The sequence below is a fragment of the Enoplosus armatus genome, chromosome 15, assembly GCF_043641665.1.
Source record: "Enoplosus armatus isolate fEnoArm2 chromosome 15, fEnoArm2.hap1, whole genome shotgun sequence".
Taxonomy (NCBI): domain Eukaryota; kingdom Metazoa; phylum Chordata; class Actinopteri; order Centrarchiformes; family Enoplosidae; genus Enoplosus; species Enoplosus armatus.
Window position 1 is genome coordinate 4,281,023 of NC_092194.1, and position 19,792 is coordinate 4,300,814.

The 19,792-nt window shown below is 44.6% G+C and overlaps 1 protein-coding gene across 1 annotated transcript in view; it reads left to right on the forward strand.

The window, feature by feature from the left end:
- alk (ALK receptor tyrosine kinase) overlaps positions 1 to 10,775 on the forward strand; it is a 280,490-nt gene extending 269,715 nt beyond the window's left edge. The window contains exons 25-29 of the mRNA XM_070920558.1: positions 2,553 to 2,645; positions 7,611 to 7,712; positions 8,032 to 8,166; positions 9,110 to 9,200; positions 9,666 to 10,775. Of these exons, the coding sequence (XP_070776659.1) occupies positions 2,553 to 2,645; positions 7,611 to 7,712; positions 8,032 to 8,166; positions 9,110 to 9,200; positions 9,666 to 10,775 (1,531 nt within the window). The remainder of the gene's footprint in view (positions 1 to 2,552; positions 2,646 to 7,610; positions 7,713 to 8,031; positions 8,167 to 9,109; positions 9,201 to 9,665) is intronic.
- Positions 10,776 to 19,792: the final 9,017 nt, after the last annotated feature.

A 19,792-nucleotide genomic window follows, 5' to 3' on the forward strand; every position in this document is an offset into this window, starting at 1 on the left:
TCCGTCCATGCGGAACATATGGACCCTGCATGCCTTTTGCCTTTCGCATGACGGCAGAAAGGACAAGTGATGAGTTTAGCATCAGAGCGGCCAGATGGGAAAGCCGGCTTGCCTTTTTACGGTCTGTATCCAAGGCACAAGTCAACAGAGTGCCCCTTCCATATCCATATTCACAGCGGCAGGTGAAACGGAGGATGTGACTTAAGAGTTTCAAAATCCTTCTCTCGAACCTGTCTAGCAAATATCTCCTTCATGTCAAAATGGGAAAAGGTCAAAATTGCTCCTACTATCACATCAAGACAATTAAAGTGCAACCCCTCCTTAACATCATGCCTCCCTTTGACTTCCTTGGAATTGGCCAATGACAAACGAGGCCTATTAAACCTTGTTTGCCTCAACGTGGCACAGTAAAGCCCCATCAATCCACCTAATGGCTGACTCTTCTCCGGAGGCTCGTGAGCTTCTACACAGCAAGCTTCTCTGCCTTCAAACCTGTATTAAAATTCACCCTAACGCCGTCCTTGAGGCTAATTTCAATTTTTATGGAGGTGTGTTTACCCGAGGGGTGGCGGGGGGGGTGAGTAAAGGGCAGGTGAATGAGGTTGGGTGGAGGAGTTGCCGCTACTCAGAAAAGGCAGCTTTTTCTCAGGGATTACAGGGTGGGATGATGAGCGGTGGTGCGCTCCAACAGGTTAAATCATCGGGTTAATGCTGTCTGAGAGCTACTTACTCTGCCTGTTGTGTGTTTCTGTGCTTTTCTCTGCGCTGGTGTTTACTTTGGCCAGTGGCCCCCGTCATTTCACTCTTTAGTTACTTTATTTTACAACAGGCTCGGTACTCACACTGGAGATTGTAACCACCTGAGAAGGAGCACCGTGCTGAGGAGAGTCGGTCAGTTTAATGCAACCTCAGGTGTTAAAATAGACTAACACAGATTGTTCTCTGGGCGCTGCAGTAAAATGGCTCTTTAAGCCGCAGTTAAAATTGACTGTAAATAAGGTCTACAGTATGAAGCCAGTTAGGATTGTTTTAATAACAGCCTGCTCTCGCGTCGCTGTGCTGCATGGACAATAGCGCTGTGTCCTTCCCCGAAGCCCACAGCCAGCAGGCTTTGACAGCCGCTGCTGCATTTCAAGGCTCGTCCTTGCCTACGAGCAAAAGCAAATCATTTGCATGAATTCTTCCGAGCCATTAAACAAGGACTACTTGGATTTAGCCACAGCACCTCACGAGAAAGGATCATGTTAAAGTGTTTGAGAGAGTGTGTGTGTGTGTGTGTGCACTCCCACATGCTGACTGTAGCCATGCTATGATGGAAATGATTCAGTCTTCCCCCAAATGGATTGATTGTTTCACTACTGTCTCTTGAACAGGGATTGTTATGTGTGTGATTTAGGAAGATTCTCTGCAGCTGGTTTGAGAACTCAGTTTACCGACACTCATTTAACCGCTTCAGTCTAAATTGGACTCAAGCAAAGGGGAGATAAAGTGAAAGGCAAATCGATGCCCTAGACACGACGTTGTTTTTTATTTCATGCTCAGTTATTTAATAGCAGGCTTGAAGTAGTACTGCAGTATCATACGTTGAATAGTTCCAAATACTTCTGGCACATTGAAGTGGGGCAACCATGCGTAGCATAGTCCTGGTCTTAAAAAGCCCTCAGCTTAAATCAGCCTGAACTATTACTTTATCCTCATTGTGTCACATCACATCCAGCTTAATCAGCGTGTTGAGGCGAAACATCAAAACAATGTGTTGCCGTCGACACACTCGCAGAGCTTAGCGCTGTGGTTTGGATCACTGCTAGCTCTTCCATTTCCAGCCCTGACCCCCGTCTCATGATCTAGTTCGAGCGCAGTGTCACATGATATTATTTTGATGTTCAATTCTGGGTATTTATTGGCCCTAGTGCACACTTGTCTTCAGTCTGACGGGGAGCAGTGTGCTCGCAACGTCACTTCTTGAGATGTTAAGAAAGTTGGACGCCTGGGGAGCAGAGCACAGAGTGTGTGGGCTCTGCTTCCTTTTCCCCAGACGGGAGTAGAGCACGCTGTGTGAACTACTGTATGTTCTCGTGGAAGAACCAACCCCGTACAGTGCAAATATGAATTTTATGAATTTTCTCTTCTAACCCACTCTGCCTGCATACACTGTGGAACATTTCAATCATCTCTCTGGATGCACCATGTGGGCAGAGCTATAAAAGGCACTGCAGGAAACTATACACTTCACCAGCTTTGCCCGGGGCAACTTAGTAGTTACACTGAACTTCAGATCCAACAGGGGAGCATCTGTAGGTGTTTCATACATGCGGCTCTCTTATAGATGCAAATATATGAAAAACTTAAATAGTAAGGAAACAAGGCTTGAGCTAAGCTATGTAAATGTCAATGTTCAGTATATCTTCCTCTTATATATAGTTTACCCCCATATATTAAAAATCTCATCATTCAGATGTACTGTTGCAGCGAGTTATCGGGTTCTAATAAAGTGACCAATCTCCGTCAGTCCAAGCAGCCGCTTGACAGTCTGTATGCTTTCTATCTTTCAGGGACATTGCAGCTCGGAATTGCCTGCTGACCTGCAAGGGGACGGGCCGCGTGGCCAAGATTGGAGACTTTGGGATGGCTCGAGACATTTACAGGTACAATTCCACAGCACAGATCGCTAACACATGTAAAGCAGCAGGCGAGACCTCAAAATCCAGACCAGGTTCGGCTGAATTTGTGTCTAGATTAAGGTCTAAAGCATAGGCTGTATAAAAGAAGTGGACGTAGCCACCGTGACGTCACCCGTTGGTTTGTGGACCACCGTTTTGAAGCCTCGAGTTTGGCTTTTTGGCCGTCGCCATCTTGGCTTTTTGGAGCCAGAAGTGACCATATTTGGACGAGAGAGGTGATCTGAGAACCCGAGGACACTATGCACGCCCACCTATACCGGCAACCTGACCGCAGCTGGCTCCTAGAGTGTGTTTTAGTACAACCGAACGCCGCTATCCTGATTGTCAGGTCGCCGTGGTAGCGACTTGTCAATCACAAAGTAGCAACACCCTAAAGCATACCCTGCTTTATCGTCTATTTTACTCTAAATGGGACGATCATTTACAAAATGAGCATCATGCTGTACTGAAGAAGACTTGAAACTCGCAACTGAGACCATAAACTCATTAGGGAAATGTTTACTGAGCTTCGGGCTTCACACCAAACTGAGAAATAAGAAAGAAAATGTATCTTTTGAAAAACAAATATGTGGGCAAACATCTAGTGAGCATGCACGTGTGGCCGGGGTCAAAGGCCAGGTCTATGAACTTATCCCAAGACTGGGCTGAAGATGGCAGTTGTATTATATCAAGATCAAAAGACTTTTATTCAACATTTACAGTGAACACCCAGCAATAGTTTCATCTTGATTGTATTGCGGACATATATCAATACCTAATGAATGAGATCTTCCAGCCTTCCCAACCAACAGTTCTTTATCGCTGCATGCAAAAACCACCCACATGAATATTTAAAAACAACTCGTATGAGTATTATGTAATCTGGCAACCGTATAGTCAAAGTGTAACTTAATAGAGAGAGTCAAGTCTATTTGCCCAAGTGAAGTGGGTATGAACAATTCTTTAACCACGTGACGTGACAAATTAGAATGCAAGAGCAAGAGTTTCCCTAAACAGCAATGAGTGAAGACAGTCCACAGAAAGCTGGATTCTGTGACAGAGACCATGTTGGATGATACACTGTATAGGAAAGAAAAAAGCAAGTATTTAGGGAGGGCTTCTCTTCTCACGCCACTCACCATGAAGACTTTTAAACTGGCAAATGTTGAAGCTCAGCTGGGAAAGCGGTTTGATTCTCCATCACATCTCCATCGTGCTGATGCCTCCTTCTAATCTACGTCAGCTCATCTGTAGCCCCAACGGCGTCTCATTATTCTCCGTTCGAACTTTTTAATACGGCTACCACGATTTCGCGTGACACCATTTAAAGGAATGCGCGACCCAGCAGGGAAATCTCCCAAGCCTTTCATCTGGTGAGAAATTAGAGCGGGGGACATATGTCACCACACTCAGCCGCATCAACGCAGCACTTCAGAATCATCCGATGGAAAGTCACACGAGAGCAAAGTCACTCTCAGAGCATCCGGGAAGGGCTGTTGCACAATACCCCTGGGGGGCCACATTAGGAGCGCTTGATTTAATTGCTGATGTCAGTTTTTCAGGTGCCTCGATGTGATTTTGTTTTTATCTCTCAGCCCGGAGCCTTGGTGCCAGGACTGGGAGTTATTTTTTATTTTTTTATTATCATTATTATTTTGAGAGGGAGGGGTGGTTTGTTTTTGCACACAATGCCGCTACGCCGTTGGTGTGTTACTTTGCTGTTTCATGATGTGGCCCTCCTGCTATGTGACGAGGGACGTGGGAGTCCTTTCGAGGCTGTCGCAGGGGGACGGGTGTCACAGCGAGGGACCAGGACGAGGCTTAATGTCAGCTTTTTATATTCTGGGAGGAGAGCCACGGGGCGCACTCGCACGTGGTTCTCCGTGGACCTTTCTCACGAACAGATTCGCTCACTCGCACGCATGCTTGCACACCGGTGATGCGGTGGTAAATAAAAAGCTGGGTAAACAATAGCTGCCAGTCAGTAATCATCCGGAGGTAAACAGTCGGCGCTATGAAGAGAAATTCACTGTGCTTTCAGAAAAGAATGGGTATTTTTGCCTCAAATGACCATATTCTCATAGGAACTGTTAACAATGGTGTGTAGCATGGCTTTAGGTTGTATTCTGAATGTCACACACACACACACACACACACACAGTAAAGGTAGAACAAAGACACTTGAGACAAATTATACTCAATGAACAGACACTAGTATCAGACTCCCCATTGTGTTCCTCTATCTTACTCTCCATTCAACACAGTCTGCGCGATGCCTCTGTCTCTCGCTGTTAGCCCTCGCCTCTAATACTTCTCTATCTTCCAGCTTCACTTCTGCACGCTGAGTTGCTCGCACAAGAAAAAGACAAACACACCAACACACACACACACACACACACGTATAAAACACACCCATTTGTGCTATAGATTTCCTGGGACTGTATTTAAGCCTCCCTAATCTGCAGCTCAGCTCTCAGTCTGTGTTGGTGGTGTTAGCAGTCGTAATAAATATGTCCATAAACCCCACGCTAAAAAGAAGAAAAAAAAGAGAGTTCGATCCTCTGATAGGGGGATTATCAGTCTTATGCTCTACATTCTACCATCCCGCAAATCTTTTCAAAACATTTCAGCATCGTCTAATGGGCAGATAACAGCCCGAATGGAAATGCACAAAAGTTTCAGGCCATCTTCTTTAAAAAATGGATTCCACCTGCAGAAGTCACACAAGGCTATAACTATATTACAACAACAAACATCGAGGAGATTGTGGCAGCCTGGTTTTTGTGAACTCCTCTACACTGGAATCAGACTTTTCAGAGCAACAACAACAGCATCCACTGAGCGCCCCGCTGCCTGAGCTGTTTGATCTAATTGTGTCTTTTGATGGAGGCCAGTCCGCTTCCCTTCACTGTTTCCTTTGTTGGGATGGACAGGAAAATTAGAGGGGTACTGGGCTAGAAAAGATGGTGGCAGGACTCAATCCCCTAATTGTAGGCCTAAAAAGTGGGGGAGGTAAATGATTCCCATCGCTGAATTGATCGTGTTATTCTAAGTGATAAATGAAGGCGTAGGGCAGGGGGGGGGCGGGGTCTGTGTGACTGCCCTGCGGCGTTTCTTAGCTAATCTGTCAAGCAAACAGACTCGACTAGTGGTTGTTTTCTCTGCTTCATTGATTATGTGTAATTTCCTTCTAGGCTAAACTTCTTATGCCAATAATTTGCTAAGTATATATTTCCCTTTTAGCCATATTATCTGACGGCATATCATCTATATTCATCTCTACTTACTGCTCCCCCTGAAGACACACAGCTGTAGCTACGAGTTAATGATGAGTGCCGGCTCTCGTTATTCGCCTCGAGTCCTGAACTGTGGAAAATGCACTCTCTTATTCGTTTAACCTTCAAAAAAACATGAATTTCCAATATAGTGAGTATCGTAGCCAAAAAGATGGGTTAAGCTAGTATGCATTGCAAAATGAAGCTGTTTCTTCTTCTTCTTTTTTTTACTTGCCTCACCTGGTTGAGTTAAGAAGATGATGCAGACTGAGCATATTGCATACCTTATCACATGTTTTAGCTTCCTGGCTCTAGTTGCATCATATTTTGGATTTCATTTTGCAGATTAGGTTTAAGGCATGCACAGCTCTGGCTTTTAACAGTAGTTCAGATGTTCTTTTTTTTTTTTTTTTTTGCCCCTGGTGAGCAAGAGCACAGCTTGAAATCAGCTTGAAATCCTCCTCCTTAAAGTAAAGATAAACTAAAGACAAAATGTGATGGGTCATGCAGCCCGAGCCCCATGGGGCTTTGGATGCCATATCTGAGGAGCTCAGGCTGTTTTATTTTATCCAAGCTGCAATTGTCTGTTCTATTCTTTGCCACCCTGTTTTTGATGTGTTTGCCGTTCTTTTCTTTTCTCTCTGTTTTTTTTGTTTGTTTGTTGTTGTTTAGCTTTTAAGTGTCCAGGGAACGCTAGCTGAACAAAACGCTCCTCTCTCATCCTGCCTGGCGTCCACACCTGGGAGCTGCCCGCTGTAATTACAGTCCTTTCCCGTGCAGCCATGTGCAGCTCCAGCAGAGCAGTTGGTGCTTCAGCTCACTTGTCTCGATCTTTGAAGGCGAAAGAGAAGAGCGTTACTGCTTTGCTTTCCCAGAAGGCCCAGCGATTTGAACTGGCAACCTTCCAGTCACAAAACTGTGTCTACAGGCTATTACAGTCCTATTTATCATGAAGCACTTGCCATGTTTACAAACAACTGCTTGAGGGGAAAAAGTGTCATTTTTATGACAAAATCACTCGGGGCAAACAGATTTACTCCTCTGCAAAAGCAAACGATGCCAAATGATGCCCCCCCCCCCACCCCCCACCCCCAGCCAAACACAGCTGACACCGCTTAACTCGGATCTTGATGTGTGCCAATTTTCCTGCACGGACACCATTATGGACGTGGGTGGGTCCGTCACGTCTGTCCTCGAGCAGGGCGAGATGAACCAGGCAGTGACCTCCATCAGAACAATCAGATAGAGCACGCATCAGATAATTTCTCTACCAACGGCGGGTGCAAAGACGGCATTTAAAAACGGGCTCAGGCGGCCTGTGAAAAGCCTCCCTCTGTCCTCTCGGCGAGATAAGGACTTCTTAGAGGGTCTCTGACACCAGCATGTTAGGAAGCCGCCGATGCAGCCACTCACAAACAGTGAATTAATTGCTGGGTGTTAGAATTTTTCTTTTTCCAGCTTTTGAGGGCAGTGGTGTTGCCATGGTGATGGCGCTGCAAAGCTACAGATTTCATTTTACAATTGCTCCCTTTTTTATTATTTGTAGGCAAAAACAAAAAAACAATATTACTATTATTAGCCACATGGTTAGTCATCAATCAAAATATTTTACTTTGTGTGTGTGTGTGTGTGTGTGTGTGTGTGTGTGTGTGTGTGTGTGTGTGTGTGTGTGTAGGGCAAGCTATTACAGGAAGGGTGGGCGTGCCATGCTGCCAGTGAAGTGGATGCCACCTGAAGCCTTCATGGAGGGCATCTTCACGTCCAAAACAGACACGTGGTGAGAATCCCTCACACTTCTCTTGAACTGAGACTTCACCTCCTATCTTTCACACTCAGGCGTCTGCCGCCCCGACCTGCCCGGGTTTTCTCCCTTTCTGCCTTTCCCCTTCCTCTGTCCTTCAACACATTTGATCCCGAGCCACGCTTTTAATTCCTTGCCTCGTCTCTATCTAATTCTTGTCCTCTGGTCTCAGCCTTTATAGCTCCAGCTCTGATGATGCTTATAATTTATGACTTTATTGTCCTCAGTCTCACCCTCTCTCTCTCTCCCTCCCTCTCTCTCTGTAATTAATCTTTCATCATCTGCCTTTCCTAAGGTCATTTGGGGTCCTGCTGTGGGAGATCTTCTCATTGGGCTACATGCCCTATCCGAGTCGCAGTAACCAGGAAGTGTTGGAGTTTGTAACCAATGGCGGAAGAATGGACCCACCTAAAAATTGCCCGGGGCCAGTGTAAGAGCAGATCCACACACAGATGCTTGAATGCATTCACATGACCACAGGAAAAATGTGATCCCATGAGGTTTAATTAAGCCTCTCCGCGACATAAACAAGAAAGATACTTAGCTGCAAATGGTGCAAACATTGTAAACACATAGGCAGCATAAGATCGAATAAAAAAGGAACACAGAGGCAGACATGAAGGGCTCCGACGGTTTGCCGATATTGACACGTAGACGAGCTGTGACCTAGAAGGTGTCGGAACATTTTAAGAGAGACGGCGCTCAGTGCTTTCAATATGGAAACCACATCAACGGCTTTCTTTCATGTTCGCCTCCCAATTTGGAAGACGTCATGGGGCGCCGATACAGGGCGCAAAAACCATTTCCATGTCACACTTTATTTTTCAGATACCGTCTCTCATGCCAACTCTATTATAAAACATGTATGTGCAGTGTCTCTCTAGCTACACTTTGGCCTCCGTGATTTCACAGCTCCAGCCTTCGCACCTGTTGGCCGCAGCTTTGCAGATTACCCCTCCTATCAATGCCTCGCATGTTCCTTGTAAAAGTGTCTCTGAAAACAAAATAATAAACAAGGGCCTGCAGTGTTCTATTAATTTGAAGTTGCGAAGCAGCCTCCCAACAGGACACGCGGATTAATGGAAGCGGCGGCTACAGTCGGAACCAGCTCAGCTATTAAAACCATATTTCAGGGTTTAACTTCACTGTTAGCTTCTCGCCCATGTAACACAATGACGCACACTGGTGGGAGATTACACTGTAATTCTGCCTGAAGCGATCAAAAACAGCTATTGAGGATAGTTTGTCAAAAGAGATCAGCCTGGCATTTGTTAAATCAGCAGGAGAGACAGGGATGGTCATCCTCTACATCCACATGGAGTGGGAGATCCTGTTTTCATCAAGTATTTTTACCCCTTCATGTGTATCTCTAGGTACCGTATAATGACTCAGAGTTGGCAGCATCAGCCTGAAGACAGGCCTAACTTCTCAACAATCCTGGAGAGGATCGACTACTGCTTACAGGTAACTGAACTGAGCTCAGCGTGGGACCCAGACCGCCATGTGAACATGAATTAGGACGGAGTGATCAGTTTGTTGTTGCTTTTTTTTTTTTTTTTTTTTTGCGATTCTGTGCTTTAAAGTTCAACTAGGACATTAAATGACACTTGAAAGTCTGAGAATGATGTCATGCAGTCAGCTAATGCTACATGGTTTATTATCTGTTGGTCCTTTTGCAGCAGTAGATACCAATACCATCTTTAAGGCATAAAGAAGATTATTGTTCAGATAACAGGTTCATTTTGTTGTATTTTGGTTTAATTCACAGAATTTATGTCAATTAGCTGCAGCCGATAAAGTTTGCCGGCAATAGTTTTCTCACGTCGTACTTGCAGCTTAATGGTGGATGATGTTTTGATTGAAACCCCAACATAAAGGACAATACTGGTAAACACAAGTCTGATCTCTCGATGGTCTACCCCATTTCAGGACCCTGATGTGGTGACCGTGCCGCTGCCTGTAGAGTATGGACCCGTCCCTGAAGAGGAGGAGCGTGTGCCCATGCGCCCTGACGACCCCTCGGCTCCAACCGTGCTGGTGAATGCCCAGGTGCCTGATGGGGAGGTTCCACAGCCGCCCCCATCTTATCCTACAGAAGAGACCCGGAGAGGTGGGGAGCACACTGTCGTGACTAGCACAGCATCGGAGGCCAAAGCACAGACGTCGGCCCAGCCCCAGCCGTACCTCCACCAGCACCAGCAGCCTCACACGCAGACCTCCATCACCATGACAACCACTAACACAGTCACTTCCATGGCCACCTCTACACTCACTGCCAAGGGACCTCATGTCATCGCCCAGCCCAACCCTGAGGGGGGCCACATCAACCTGGCTTTCACCCAGGGCTACCCGCCAGAGAAGGAGGGCCACAGCGGGAAGAGCACCAGTCTCTGGAACCCAACGTACGGCTCGTGGTTCCTGCAGCAGAGGAAGCAGCAGCAGCAGCAGCAGCAGCAGCAGAGGCAGGGAGGGGTGGGGGGAGCAGGAGGGAGCAGTGGCAGGGTGCCTGGCGAGGGGCAGGAGCATACGGGCCGGACTGTGGCGGAGGTGGCCGGAGCGCTGGGTCTCCAGCACCAGCACAAGCAGTTCCAGCAGCAGCTCCAGCAGCAGCACCAACTCCAGCTGCTGCACCATCAGCAGCAGCAACAGCAGGGGCTTTGCAGGCCTCTGTTACCCCCACCACCACCTCCTGCTGCCCAGTCACCTCTGCTTTTAGATTCAGCCGCCTTGCCCCCGGTTCCCCTCTACAGACTGAGAAGATTCCCCTGTGGGAACATCGGCTACGGCTACCAGGAGCAAGGCATGCCACTGGAGGGCAACCACGGTAACCCCAACCCCACTCCTCCACCCCCTCCACTCCAGCAGGGCACTCCCATGCCCTCCTCAGCAGTCCACCAGAGGGGGGCCGCCATTCCCACATCAGTATCCCTGGGTCGGTCGGGTATATCCGAGGACAGCCGTCCACTGCTAGTCACCATGGGGACAGTACAGGACCCCCGGCTTCCCAGGATGGAGGGCCACAACGCCACTGTGCTTTAGCCCAAATGCCTGTACCGCTGGTCTTTTTTTCAGGCCATCTTTGGAGACTGTGTGTTCAGGACACATAGCAGATAACACTGTGTCAGGACAGAGACCGTTTCACGCCACCCCTACAGTCCCACCATTTTGGTTTCTTCCTCCAGTTCAGAAAGAGCTGGATGAGTCCATCAGCCGTTCCCCATGAGAACCCTGGAGGTGTGTTCAAATCCCCAATGGATGCTAAAGCACATCAGAGAACTAAAAAAAAGCTTTGGGAGGCAAAATGTAGAGTCAAGGCTACTTTTAAGAGTTTAAAAAAATGTATTTTTTCAACGCTGGAGGGGTCACGACTGAGTGAAAATACTGAGAAAGAATCAGATGGAGCGTTTTTGACAGAGGAAGACACGAGGATGACTTTCCATCTGGTAGTGACCAGGAGCGGGTACATATGCCATGTGTTCATTGACAGCTGAGGAGGTCTCTTGTCTATGAGAATAGACTATTAGGCGGATTCGAACCTCTATATTTTGCCAGGCTTTGGACTTTGAGTCACAAACTTTGGTGTCCAGTTTGACTGTAGCAACTGCGGAGTTGTCTTCAGCTGTCGGTTCTGCTGCAGAGTCGCACTGGTCCTTATCAGAATCCACATCCTTTTGGAAAACAACAGTGTGGTAAATAACTTGTATCAGACTATTTTTCAAGAATATCACAGAATTGGACGCTGGATTACCAGAGACATTTATACAAAAAAGAAAAAAATACTGGGAAAAATGTGTTGTGATGTTTGCTTGCCTGCTCGTTTATTTATTCATTTGTTTATTTATTATTTGGAAGTGGCTCTATAAATTATTCATGAACATGCTCCTTCAAATTCCAAACAAATTCATTTTGCATCCACTGGTTTTCACTTTAGGTTTTAGGTTATTTTCGGGGGAATAACAAAAAGACGAGGAGAAAGGACGGATTGAAGAGTCCCAAAGAGTGATGGACTCTGGACCGTTTGATACAGTAGGTCAGTCGTGTCCTTTAATGTGGCCTTTAAGGGTAAATACAGCAGTGGAGCAGGTTGGGGAGATGATTTGACAAAAGAATATAACGGATTAAAGACAAGCCACCCTCAGCAACATTTAAGAGTTCAGCTTTTTGCTATTGCTGAAGATTTGTAATAACTCGTCGCCCCTGGTACTGAACTCACTACTCGGCGGACTCTCCTTTTGTTCACTCCATCCTGTTGAAAGAGTGCTCTGAGACAGTGGAGTTGAGGCTTTTCTTTACTTCTGGCTTTTTCAGTAACCTTTTATTAATTCATTTCTTGTTAAGGAAAAATGTTTCTTTCCCTTTTCTTGTGTCTGGATATAGAAACATAGTGGTTATTGCTGAATCAATCTTAACCTTCAAATTGCTATCTTGAAGCACTCTATGTTCCTAAATTTGCATATTTTATCTTTTCTATTATAGGATGAGTGTTGTGGAATACAAATGAGTCTGAGTGGAAAGTTTGAATACAAACCGCTTTTGTGAATGAAAGCCGGGACCAGTCCGAGTCTCATTCCGCTCATTTTCACACGTGGCGTGGTGTTAACACTTGTCTGTGTTTTAAGTCTGCTTCTTTTCTGTTGAAGGACAGTTTAAAAACAGTGTATCTATCAGACGACGCCACGAGCGCAGCGGTGTCGATATTTAGGCGAATGACGATAATATGTGTGCGTTTTTCTTTTTTTTTATGCTTTTGCTTGACTGTGTTTGGCAATCCTGTCTGTCCTCCTGCTGTAAAGCGACGATGAGCTGTCATGTGACTGGTTAAGACAAATGCATTCCCGTTGGCCGAGTCAATGAGCAAGGTAAATAATGGCCAATGAAGAGTATTTTGCTTTGTCTCCGGTACCTGTGTTAAATGCATTCCCTCTGTGTTCCCTTCACGGCTCATCTCCATCGTTTGATGTAAAAAGACAAACTGAACTGCACCTGTAAATGTTGTAATTATAAAGTATTGTACTATGGCTCTGGTAAAAGCTGTAAATTGCCCTTCAGAAGACATTCGCCAAAATTAATAAATTACTATATAATGACTGTTTTGCATTTGTCTATCTACTGCGCTTTTTGGGATTGGGGCCATATTAATCAGATTAACTGAAATAGGACTGGTGACTGATTACATTTATAAAAACACAGTCATGAATCACAGACACGCAGCAGCTTGTTTAGCGTATCATCCCTTGACTGCGAACATTAGTAATGTCCTTTATCTTAAAACTGTAACATAGCGCCTACGCACAGAAGTAGGGCTGTAAACTGCACGACGCCTGTACCGCTTTAGGACTTCTCGTTTGACGGCAGTAGCTTTAAATGTTATTGGCAGTGCAAACGATTGTTGACACAAAGTGGTATTGGTAAAAGCAGGCAGTAATGGACTCGAGAGGTGGGGCTCATTAAAGACAAAGAGTCCTCTGTGCACCGGCTATTTAAAGGGACTGGTATGATGAACCCTACGTTGTGTTAAACCTCACAGTTGACCATGAGTACAGTACAAGTCTCCCTGACATCCTCAAATTGGCTCACTCACACTTTGACAAATTCCCTCTCCTTGAGCCAAAAAAATATATATAATTCAGGGCAAACTTGTTATAGCCTGTATTTGTGTTACAAATGAGGCAGGAAATGTGTTCTATGCAAGAAAAAGTAGTTTTACTCACAATTAGTGACCTGGACTACGGAGATGCATTCTTTTTATTGATCCATGATATTCAAAAATGATAAATATGAAGCAGTAACTTCAAGTATTCCTCATGACATCTGTTGCTCAGTATTTTTTTTATACCTCCAGACTTTACTTCTGTTGTACTGCAGCTACTCAACAGTGAGCTTAAAGCTGTCTCCTGTTATTAGGATTTGTTATACTGACTTGTATAACAAATCTTCTGCTGCGTTTTATTCTGACATGTCAACTCACCCAGATGCTCTCCAACTAGCGGGGGAGGAGGTTTGTTGATCAGTCAGCTGTCACAGGTGATGACACACTGAATACTGTCAGTGGAGTACTCATAATACATCCACATGAATGCCACATGCAGCATTAAAGAGGTAATGCGCGGAGCTAACATCCCATCTATATCCATGGTCTACTACTGCATGCACGAACACATGGTGCCGTTTACTGATGTCTCCGGAGGTTTAGACGTTTTTCTCTGGTTCTTTCCATATTAAGGGACGCACCTTGCCTTACTGTCCTCTGGTCTTACAGTTAAAGACTATAAATTTCAGTCTCTCACTAAAAAGGCGTTTTTTGAAATAGACTGTCTCCACCTCGACTCAGCATGTCTGTCTGCATATATTTCGCTGGCTAAATCCATCTGTGATGGATTAAAACGTTTGAAACTCTTATGTGAGCTACTCTGGCATGTTCTACTGCAGATTTGATTTATTACTGAGGAGCCTGAGCTTTCCTTTTTAATAGTAAGAAGATAAGGGGGAAAAAAACACTCGAGAAGACATATAGCCAAGTAAAAAGCAACTGACAGACAGAACATAATTTCGTGTTGCGATGCATTTACTTTACAGATACAAAAGCAGTTTCCATGGCTTAATGAGAACGCTGGCTTCTTTAAGAGTATAAGAGAACTGAAAAATGGAGGAACAAAAGGGCAAGAAGAGCACAGGTCTCTGTAGGCATTCGTGAGAAAAACAGTGCTTCTAAAGATGCCACACTGGTGTTCACTGAGATTTCAGTCTGACCTTCACACCAAGACGTGTTGCAATCCAAGAATTATGTTTCGAGATAACAGACTCACAAGCTGCCTCAAACCCTTACACCAGGCATCACACCGAAGCCTGTACGGACAGCTGTGAAAAATGTCACTCTGTCCGAGGTGCTCCGTTAATCGTGGAATTTCTGTTTTACAGCATAGCAACATGCGAGGTTTCTGTCCTCACTCACAACACATACTGTGTTTGCTGAAACACTTTGATGCAGAACTTTAGAAGTTATCAACCAAAGGTTATATCCCTTGGTTCTGGAAGCACCAGGCTACAGATAGTAGACATATTAGCAATTGGCCTACTTTTAATTTATTCTTTAAGATAAGGGGTCTCAAACTAAGAGCCCACAAGATAATTAGGCCCACATCCGACCCACACATTTTTTTATTTTTACCTGGTCTTTTATTTTAGACTAATCATACCATTTTCTAGCAAAACCAGAGCATAAAAACCGGCTCTTTGTTTCACATTTAAAGGGAAATTACTGTGGCTGTTCTTCAGGTCATTAGAACTTTGCACTTTCCACCCTGGCTGTAGAGAGAAACGAGAAACGCCGACTGCAGAACAACCTAAAAGGAAGAAGACCACTAGTTACGGATCACAGGCTGCGGGCGTGTTAGCATCCAGTGTTTGTTTAGGTTTGAGGGATCCTGTTACAGGTGCTACGTCCACGTTTGGAGTGGAAGCAGCATTGAAGTGTGCTAGTAATGAAATCATTTTAAATCAATATTTTGTGTCAAATCATTGCGGTTCACTTTGGTACAGTGGTTGTGTAATAAGCAGGATTATGTACAGTGAGCTGGTCATTATTGCACATAAGCCCTGACAGGGTGAATGGAGACCCCAGCAGGATTATCCCTGTATTATAAACATGTCTACAAATGTAGAAGCTTGTGCAGCTGCCAGTATGTATTTGCTAGCGATAGCAAACTGTATCCCTTGGGTGCCCGCTGTGTCAGTGCTGCTCTCCATCAGGTTACAAAGCAGACCGGAGTCTCACGTCATGGACTTGCTAGGATCATCTGTCTCCCATCAGGGATCAGCTCTACACTCAGTACAAAGTGCTGATGGTGCAACTAAGCACTTACCACACTGTGATACACTATGTCTGAGCTTTGTTTCAGGTTTTGCCTTCATCTCGTTTTACACCACTGATAGCAAACCATTCAAATACAAGTCACAGGGGTTTGGGAGTCAAACAGCAAAATGGTGTCACAGGGAGGCCTATCCATTATTTCAAAAGCTATATCCAAGTAAAAAAAAAAAAAGAAAAATAACATGGCATTTGTGCTGCTAGGATTTTCAGACAACAAAGACGTCGCCATGCAGAGAGGCTGAATTCAGACGCATCGCTGCACTTCCCACCACTTTGCTCATTCACTGGAGCTCTCTGCAGCCCCATTTACATAGACAAGTCATTTACATAAGCGCTCGCACTATTAGCGACAATGATGTGACACAGCGTGTGCACTTTTTTTCTTTTCAGAAGAATCAAATAAAAGTGACGTTCACATTGTTAACTCACTATTATAACCATTAAAGTAGCTTGAAGTGTGCCATTTCAGACAGGATCAAATGAGGTTATTCAGTATTTAGCCCCACTCAGTGGCCACTTCATTAGGTACACCTGTACAACACAACTCAGTCATGGACATATCTGAATTTAACAACAAAATCTGAACATTATAAACTTCCTAAAGGGTAGACTGTATGGCTGAGCTGTTGTAATGAATTGCAATAGATTGTACAGGTGTACCTAATAAAGTGGCTACTGAGTGTATGATCCTGCTGCCATTAGGTCTTCAGTCATAATGTAACAATATCAGAATCAGTGACAAGGCACAGCTTTGGTGGAGCCCCACGCAGACTTTGCAGCTCTCGTTCCAGTGCCTTATTGCTCCCACAGCAAAACCACAACACACTGTGAGGCCTCCTCCAACTCGACAAAGAACGTGCAAACAACCTGGACCGGAGCCTCCTTTCCAGCACCCTGACGTAAGCAGGAGTGGAGACTAAGCATTAAGTGTTATCACCAAGTAAACAGAGCACACCTTCCAGGATCCTGCTCCTGATCCTAACACGTCACTGAAAGGGGTGCATCGCCCAAAAAGTATCCAAGGCCTTCAGCATCTGGCGCCCTGCCACTGCAAAGTTTTTAGACTTTTTAGCTCAGTGACCTCTGCCAGGGATGGGCAGGCCTTCTCCTGGGTCCTCAAGCCCCGCCTCCTCCTCCTCCTCCTCCTCCTCCACAGCAGGCAGGTTGGCAGGGTTCAGGTGTGAGGTCAGCGCCTCTCCTCCTCTGCGGTGATCAAACTGGGCACATGCTGCGTTCACGTCATATGGGATGGATGGTAGGGGCTGCAAGGGTTCACATCATCAACAACAGTTGTATGGGGATTAGAATACCGTGCGTTGATGATATAACACTATATCCAATAAATGAGGGTTAACTTACATTCAGCGACGGCCTTTGGCTGAAGTGAGACATCCATATCGGTTTGGTGTTCAGGCACTTCCACATAGTTAGTGCGTTAGAAAGGTTTAAAAAGGTGGAAACTCGTGACAACTCCAATATGACAGGAATGTGGCAACAGCCCTGACTCCTCTTCCTGAATTGAAGGATGCTTTGCTAGAACCTCTTGAAGGTCAAATTAAATTCCTTCTCCTGGCAAACCAAGACTCTGCAGTCTTTATATTTGGTCTTTTTATTCTCTAGTTCCACTTTTGACAAACAAAAGTTGGACAAATTGTCTTTAAGAGACAATGTGTTGGCAAACATCACCAAGGTTTAAGCTAATTCATTCTGGAGAATTCTCTACAACAGTCCTCACCCCGTCCATCAGCAATTGTATCTGACGTAAACTTGTCCTCAACGTCACCATCTGCTTCATATCAGACGGGACAATTATTACCATCAAGTTAGAAAAAAGTACGAGTGAAATGGAAGAATAAAATATAAGTTTAGGTAAAGGTTTGTCATCTAGCTTATGTGTTGTTTTTAATGATGTGTGCTACAATAAAAGATGCTTGTGCAACATACATCCTGGTGCTCAGTCTGGGGTCATTGTAATGTCCTTTAGGTTAGTGATGGTTTAATGAGCATTATGAATGACCTGGTGCTGCTTTTTTTTTTTTTTATATATATATATATATGATTTTACTGCTACAGCTTTTAGTGTTTGTTTATTTCGTTTTTGGTGCTTATTGACTATATGTTTAATTTCATTGTCACCTTTTGAACCAGTCTCTCGGTCAGTAGTTTGGGCTGGCAAACACTACAATAAGCATAGAAAACTATTTAAAGCAACCATCCAAACATCTATTTATTCCACATTCATGGCATAATAGAGTATGTCACCCACACTCTAAGTTGAATGTGTGTGCCCGGGCTGGCGGTAAGCAAACAATGCCACTCCAGCAGCAGGCTTTTTCCGTTTTGGCTGAGATGAGCCCCAATGGAATCAGATGGTAAGTGAACAGACGTGTAACCATTTCAAAGTGCTTGTGCTATTTCATTTTCAGTCCCTGTAGACAGCTCTCCTCTGCACTTTATGAACAGTCAAAGAAAGTTAAGCAAACCTCTTTTTCTTTAGTACCAGCACACTTGATAAAAGCACAGAGCCAAAGAGGGAATACAGAGAGTCATGGAGATAAAAGGTCAAATTAGAATAGAATCTTTTATTTTGTTTTTTTACAAATACTGTCATTTTCCACAACATGGAAATCCATCAGACCGAATCCCTCTCCCACACACACACTTCAAATATACTTATATGGAATTCCATGAACAAAAAAAAAAACAATTATCCACAAGAACACAGCGCCAAAAGACTTTCATACCCATCAGTGGAATTTGAAATCACTCATGCTGTAATACAACCGGGATTGCAGATACACCAGAATATGTGATTTTATCTAAAGATGAGATTTGAATGCGGAACACTAACAAATGCCACAGAAATGATCACAGAGATGGCCTAAATGCAGATGAGAAGCTATTTTTAAAGAAGAAAGTGTTGATAAAAAAACGTTTCAACAGGAGTTCGGAAAGACGGCGCTTTTAAAACGCTCACTCGTTTCATCTGGAAGATCTGTGGCAGATTTTTTCAGACAACCTTGGGCTCCGACCACCAATGCTTTTCAATCACAGGGGGCCTGACCAGACGGATCAATGAGAGAAGGCCATTGGAGATTCAACAGCTACTGTTGTGGCCAACACGGCCTAATTGGATAGTACATGAGTGTTTTACTGAATAGAGGGCCTGTTTTCCTCATGCACAATCGATGGCTTGTTCTCTGCAGAGTTGCCCAGACGGCTCTAATCAAATAGCAAACTCTATCCTTGGATCTTCCGGATGATTGCATATTTCCTGTGTTAAGCTGCTGTAATTGAGCGTCAAATACAACTATGCCACACCCAATGCTCTGAAATGTAGTCTTCAACAAATGTAAAGATCCCATACTCTACTGAAAAGCCGTCAGGTCTGCGTGCCATTTCAACCTGCAGGCAGGTTTATAATCAGGCTTTCAATCGTTCCAGCTGAAGTTAACATATTCATCAAGGGGACCTTCGATGTGTTACAGACTGTGTACCTGAATGTCATCACTGCCTCAACAATGTTAACAGTCTGCTGCTAACCATCACTGAATCATAAGCATCATTTATCCACGTGGGCTCAGTAGCCAGTCTGTGGCAGAGACGGATGTACGCAAGAGAAAACAACCTCTGTTGATACAGTCGTGTTCTGATGGAGGCTGAGAGAAGGACTAGGCTTAACTAAATCCTGTTTCATTCAGATTGACTGATAAAGCGAAAATACAGTTTTCACTCAACTTCCATCAACTATCTGTAAGCCATATGACGGCCCTGGAAAGAAATCTCTCTCGTTTCAAAGTGCTCTCAATTAATACACACATGCACACGCGCACATCATCGCAAACACATGCACACCTTTGGTTAGAGAGTATGCTACATCACCACCTAAATTATCTGATAAAATCTTCATTTGATCTGATCAAAATTAGCTTTGGGTAAGGAAATAGTTTTCATGTGTGCACATCCATACCATCCAGTTTATCTTCCTCTGCTCTCTCATATTGATGGTTTGTCAGTGCAATCTGATTAAAAGTAGTGCAGTGTTTTATGTCTTATTAAGACTTGTTCCCCCCTGCATCCTGCTGAGACAAATTCTGATAAGAATTTAAAGATCATGTCATAAAGTGCTTTCTCTGCCCTTGTTTTCTCCAAAAACTAAACCTAGCAGTTTAAATTTGAACTACCA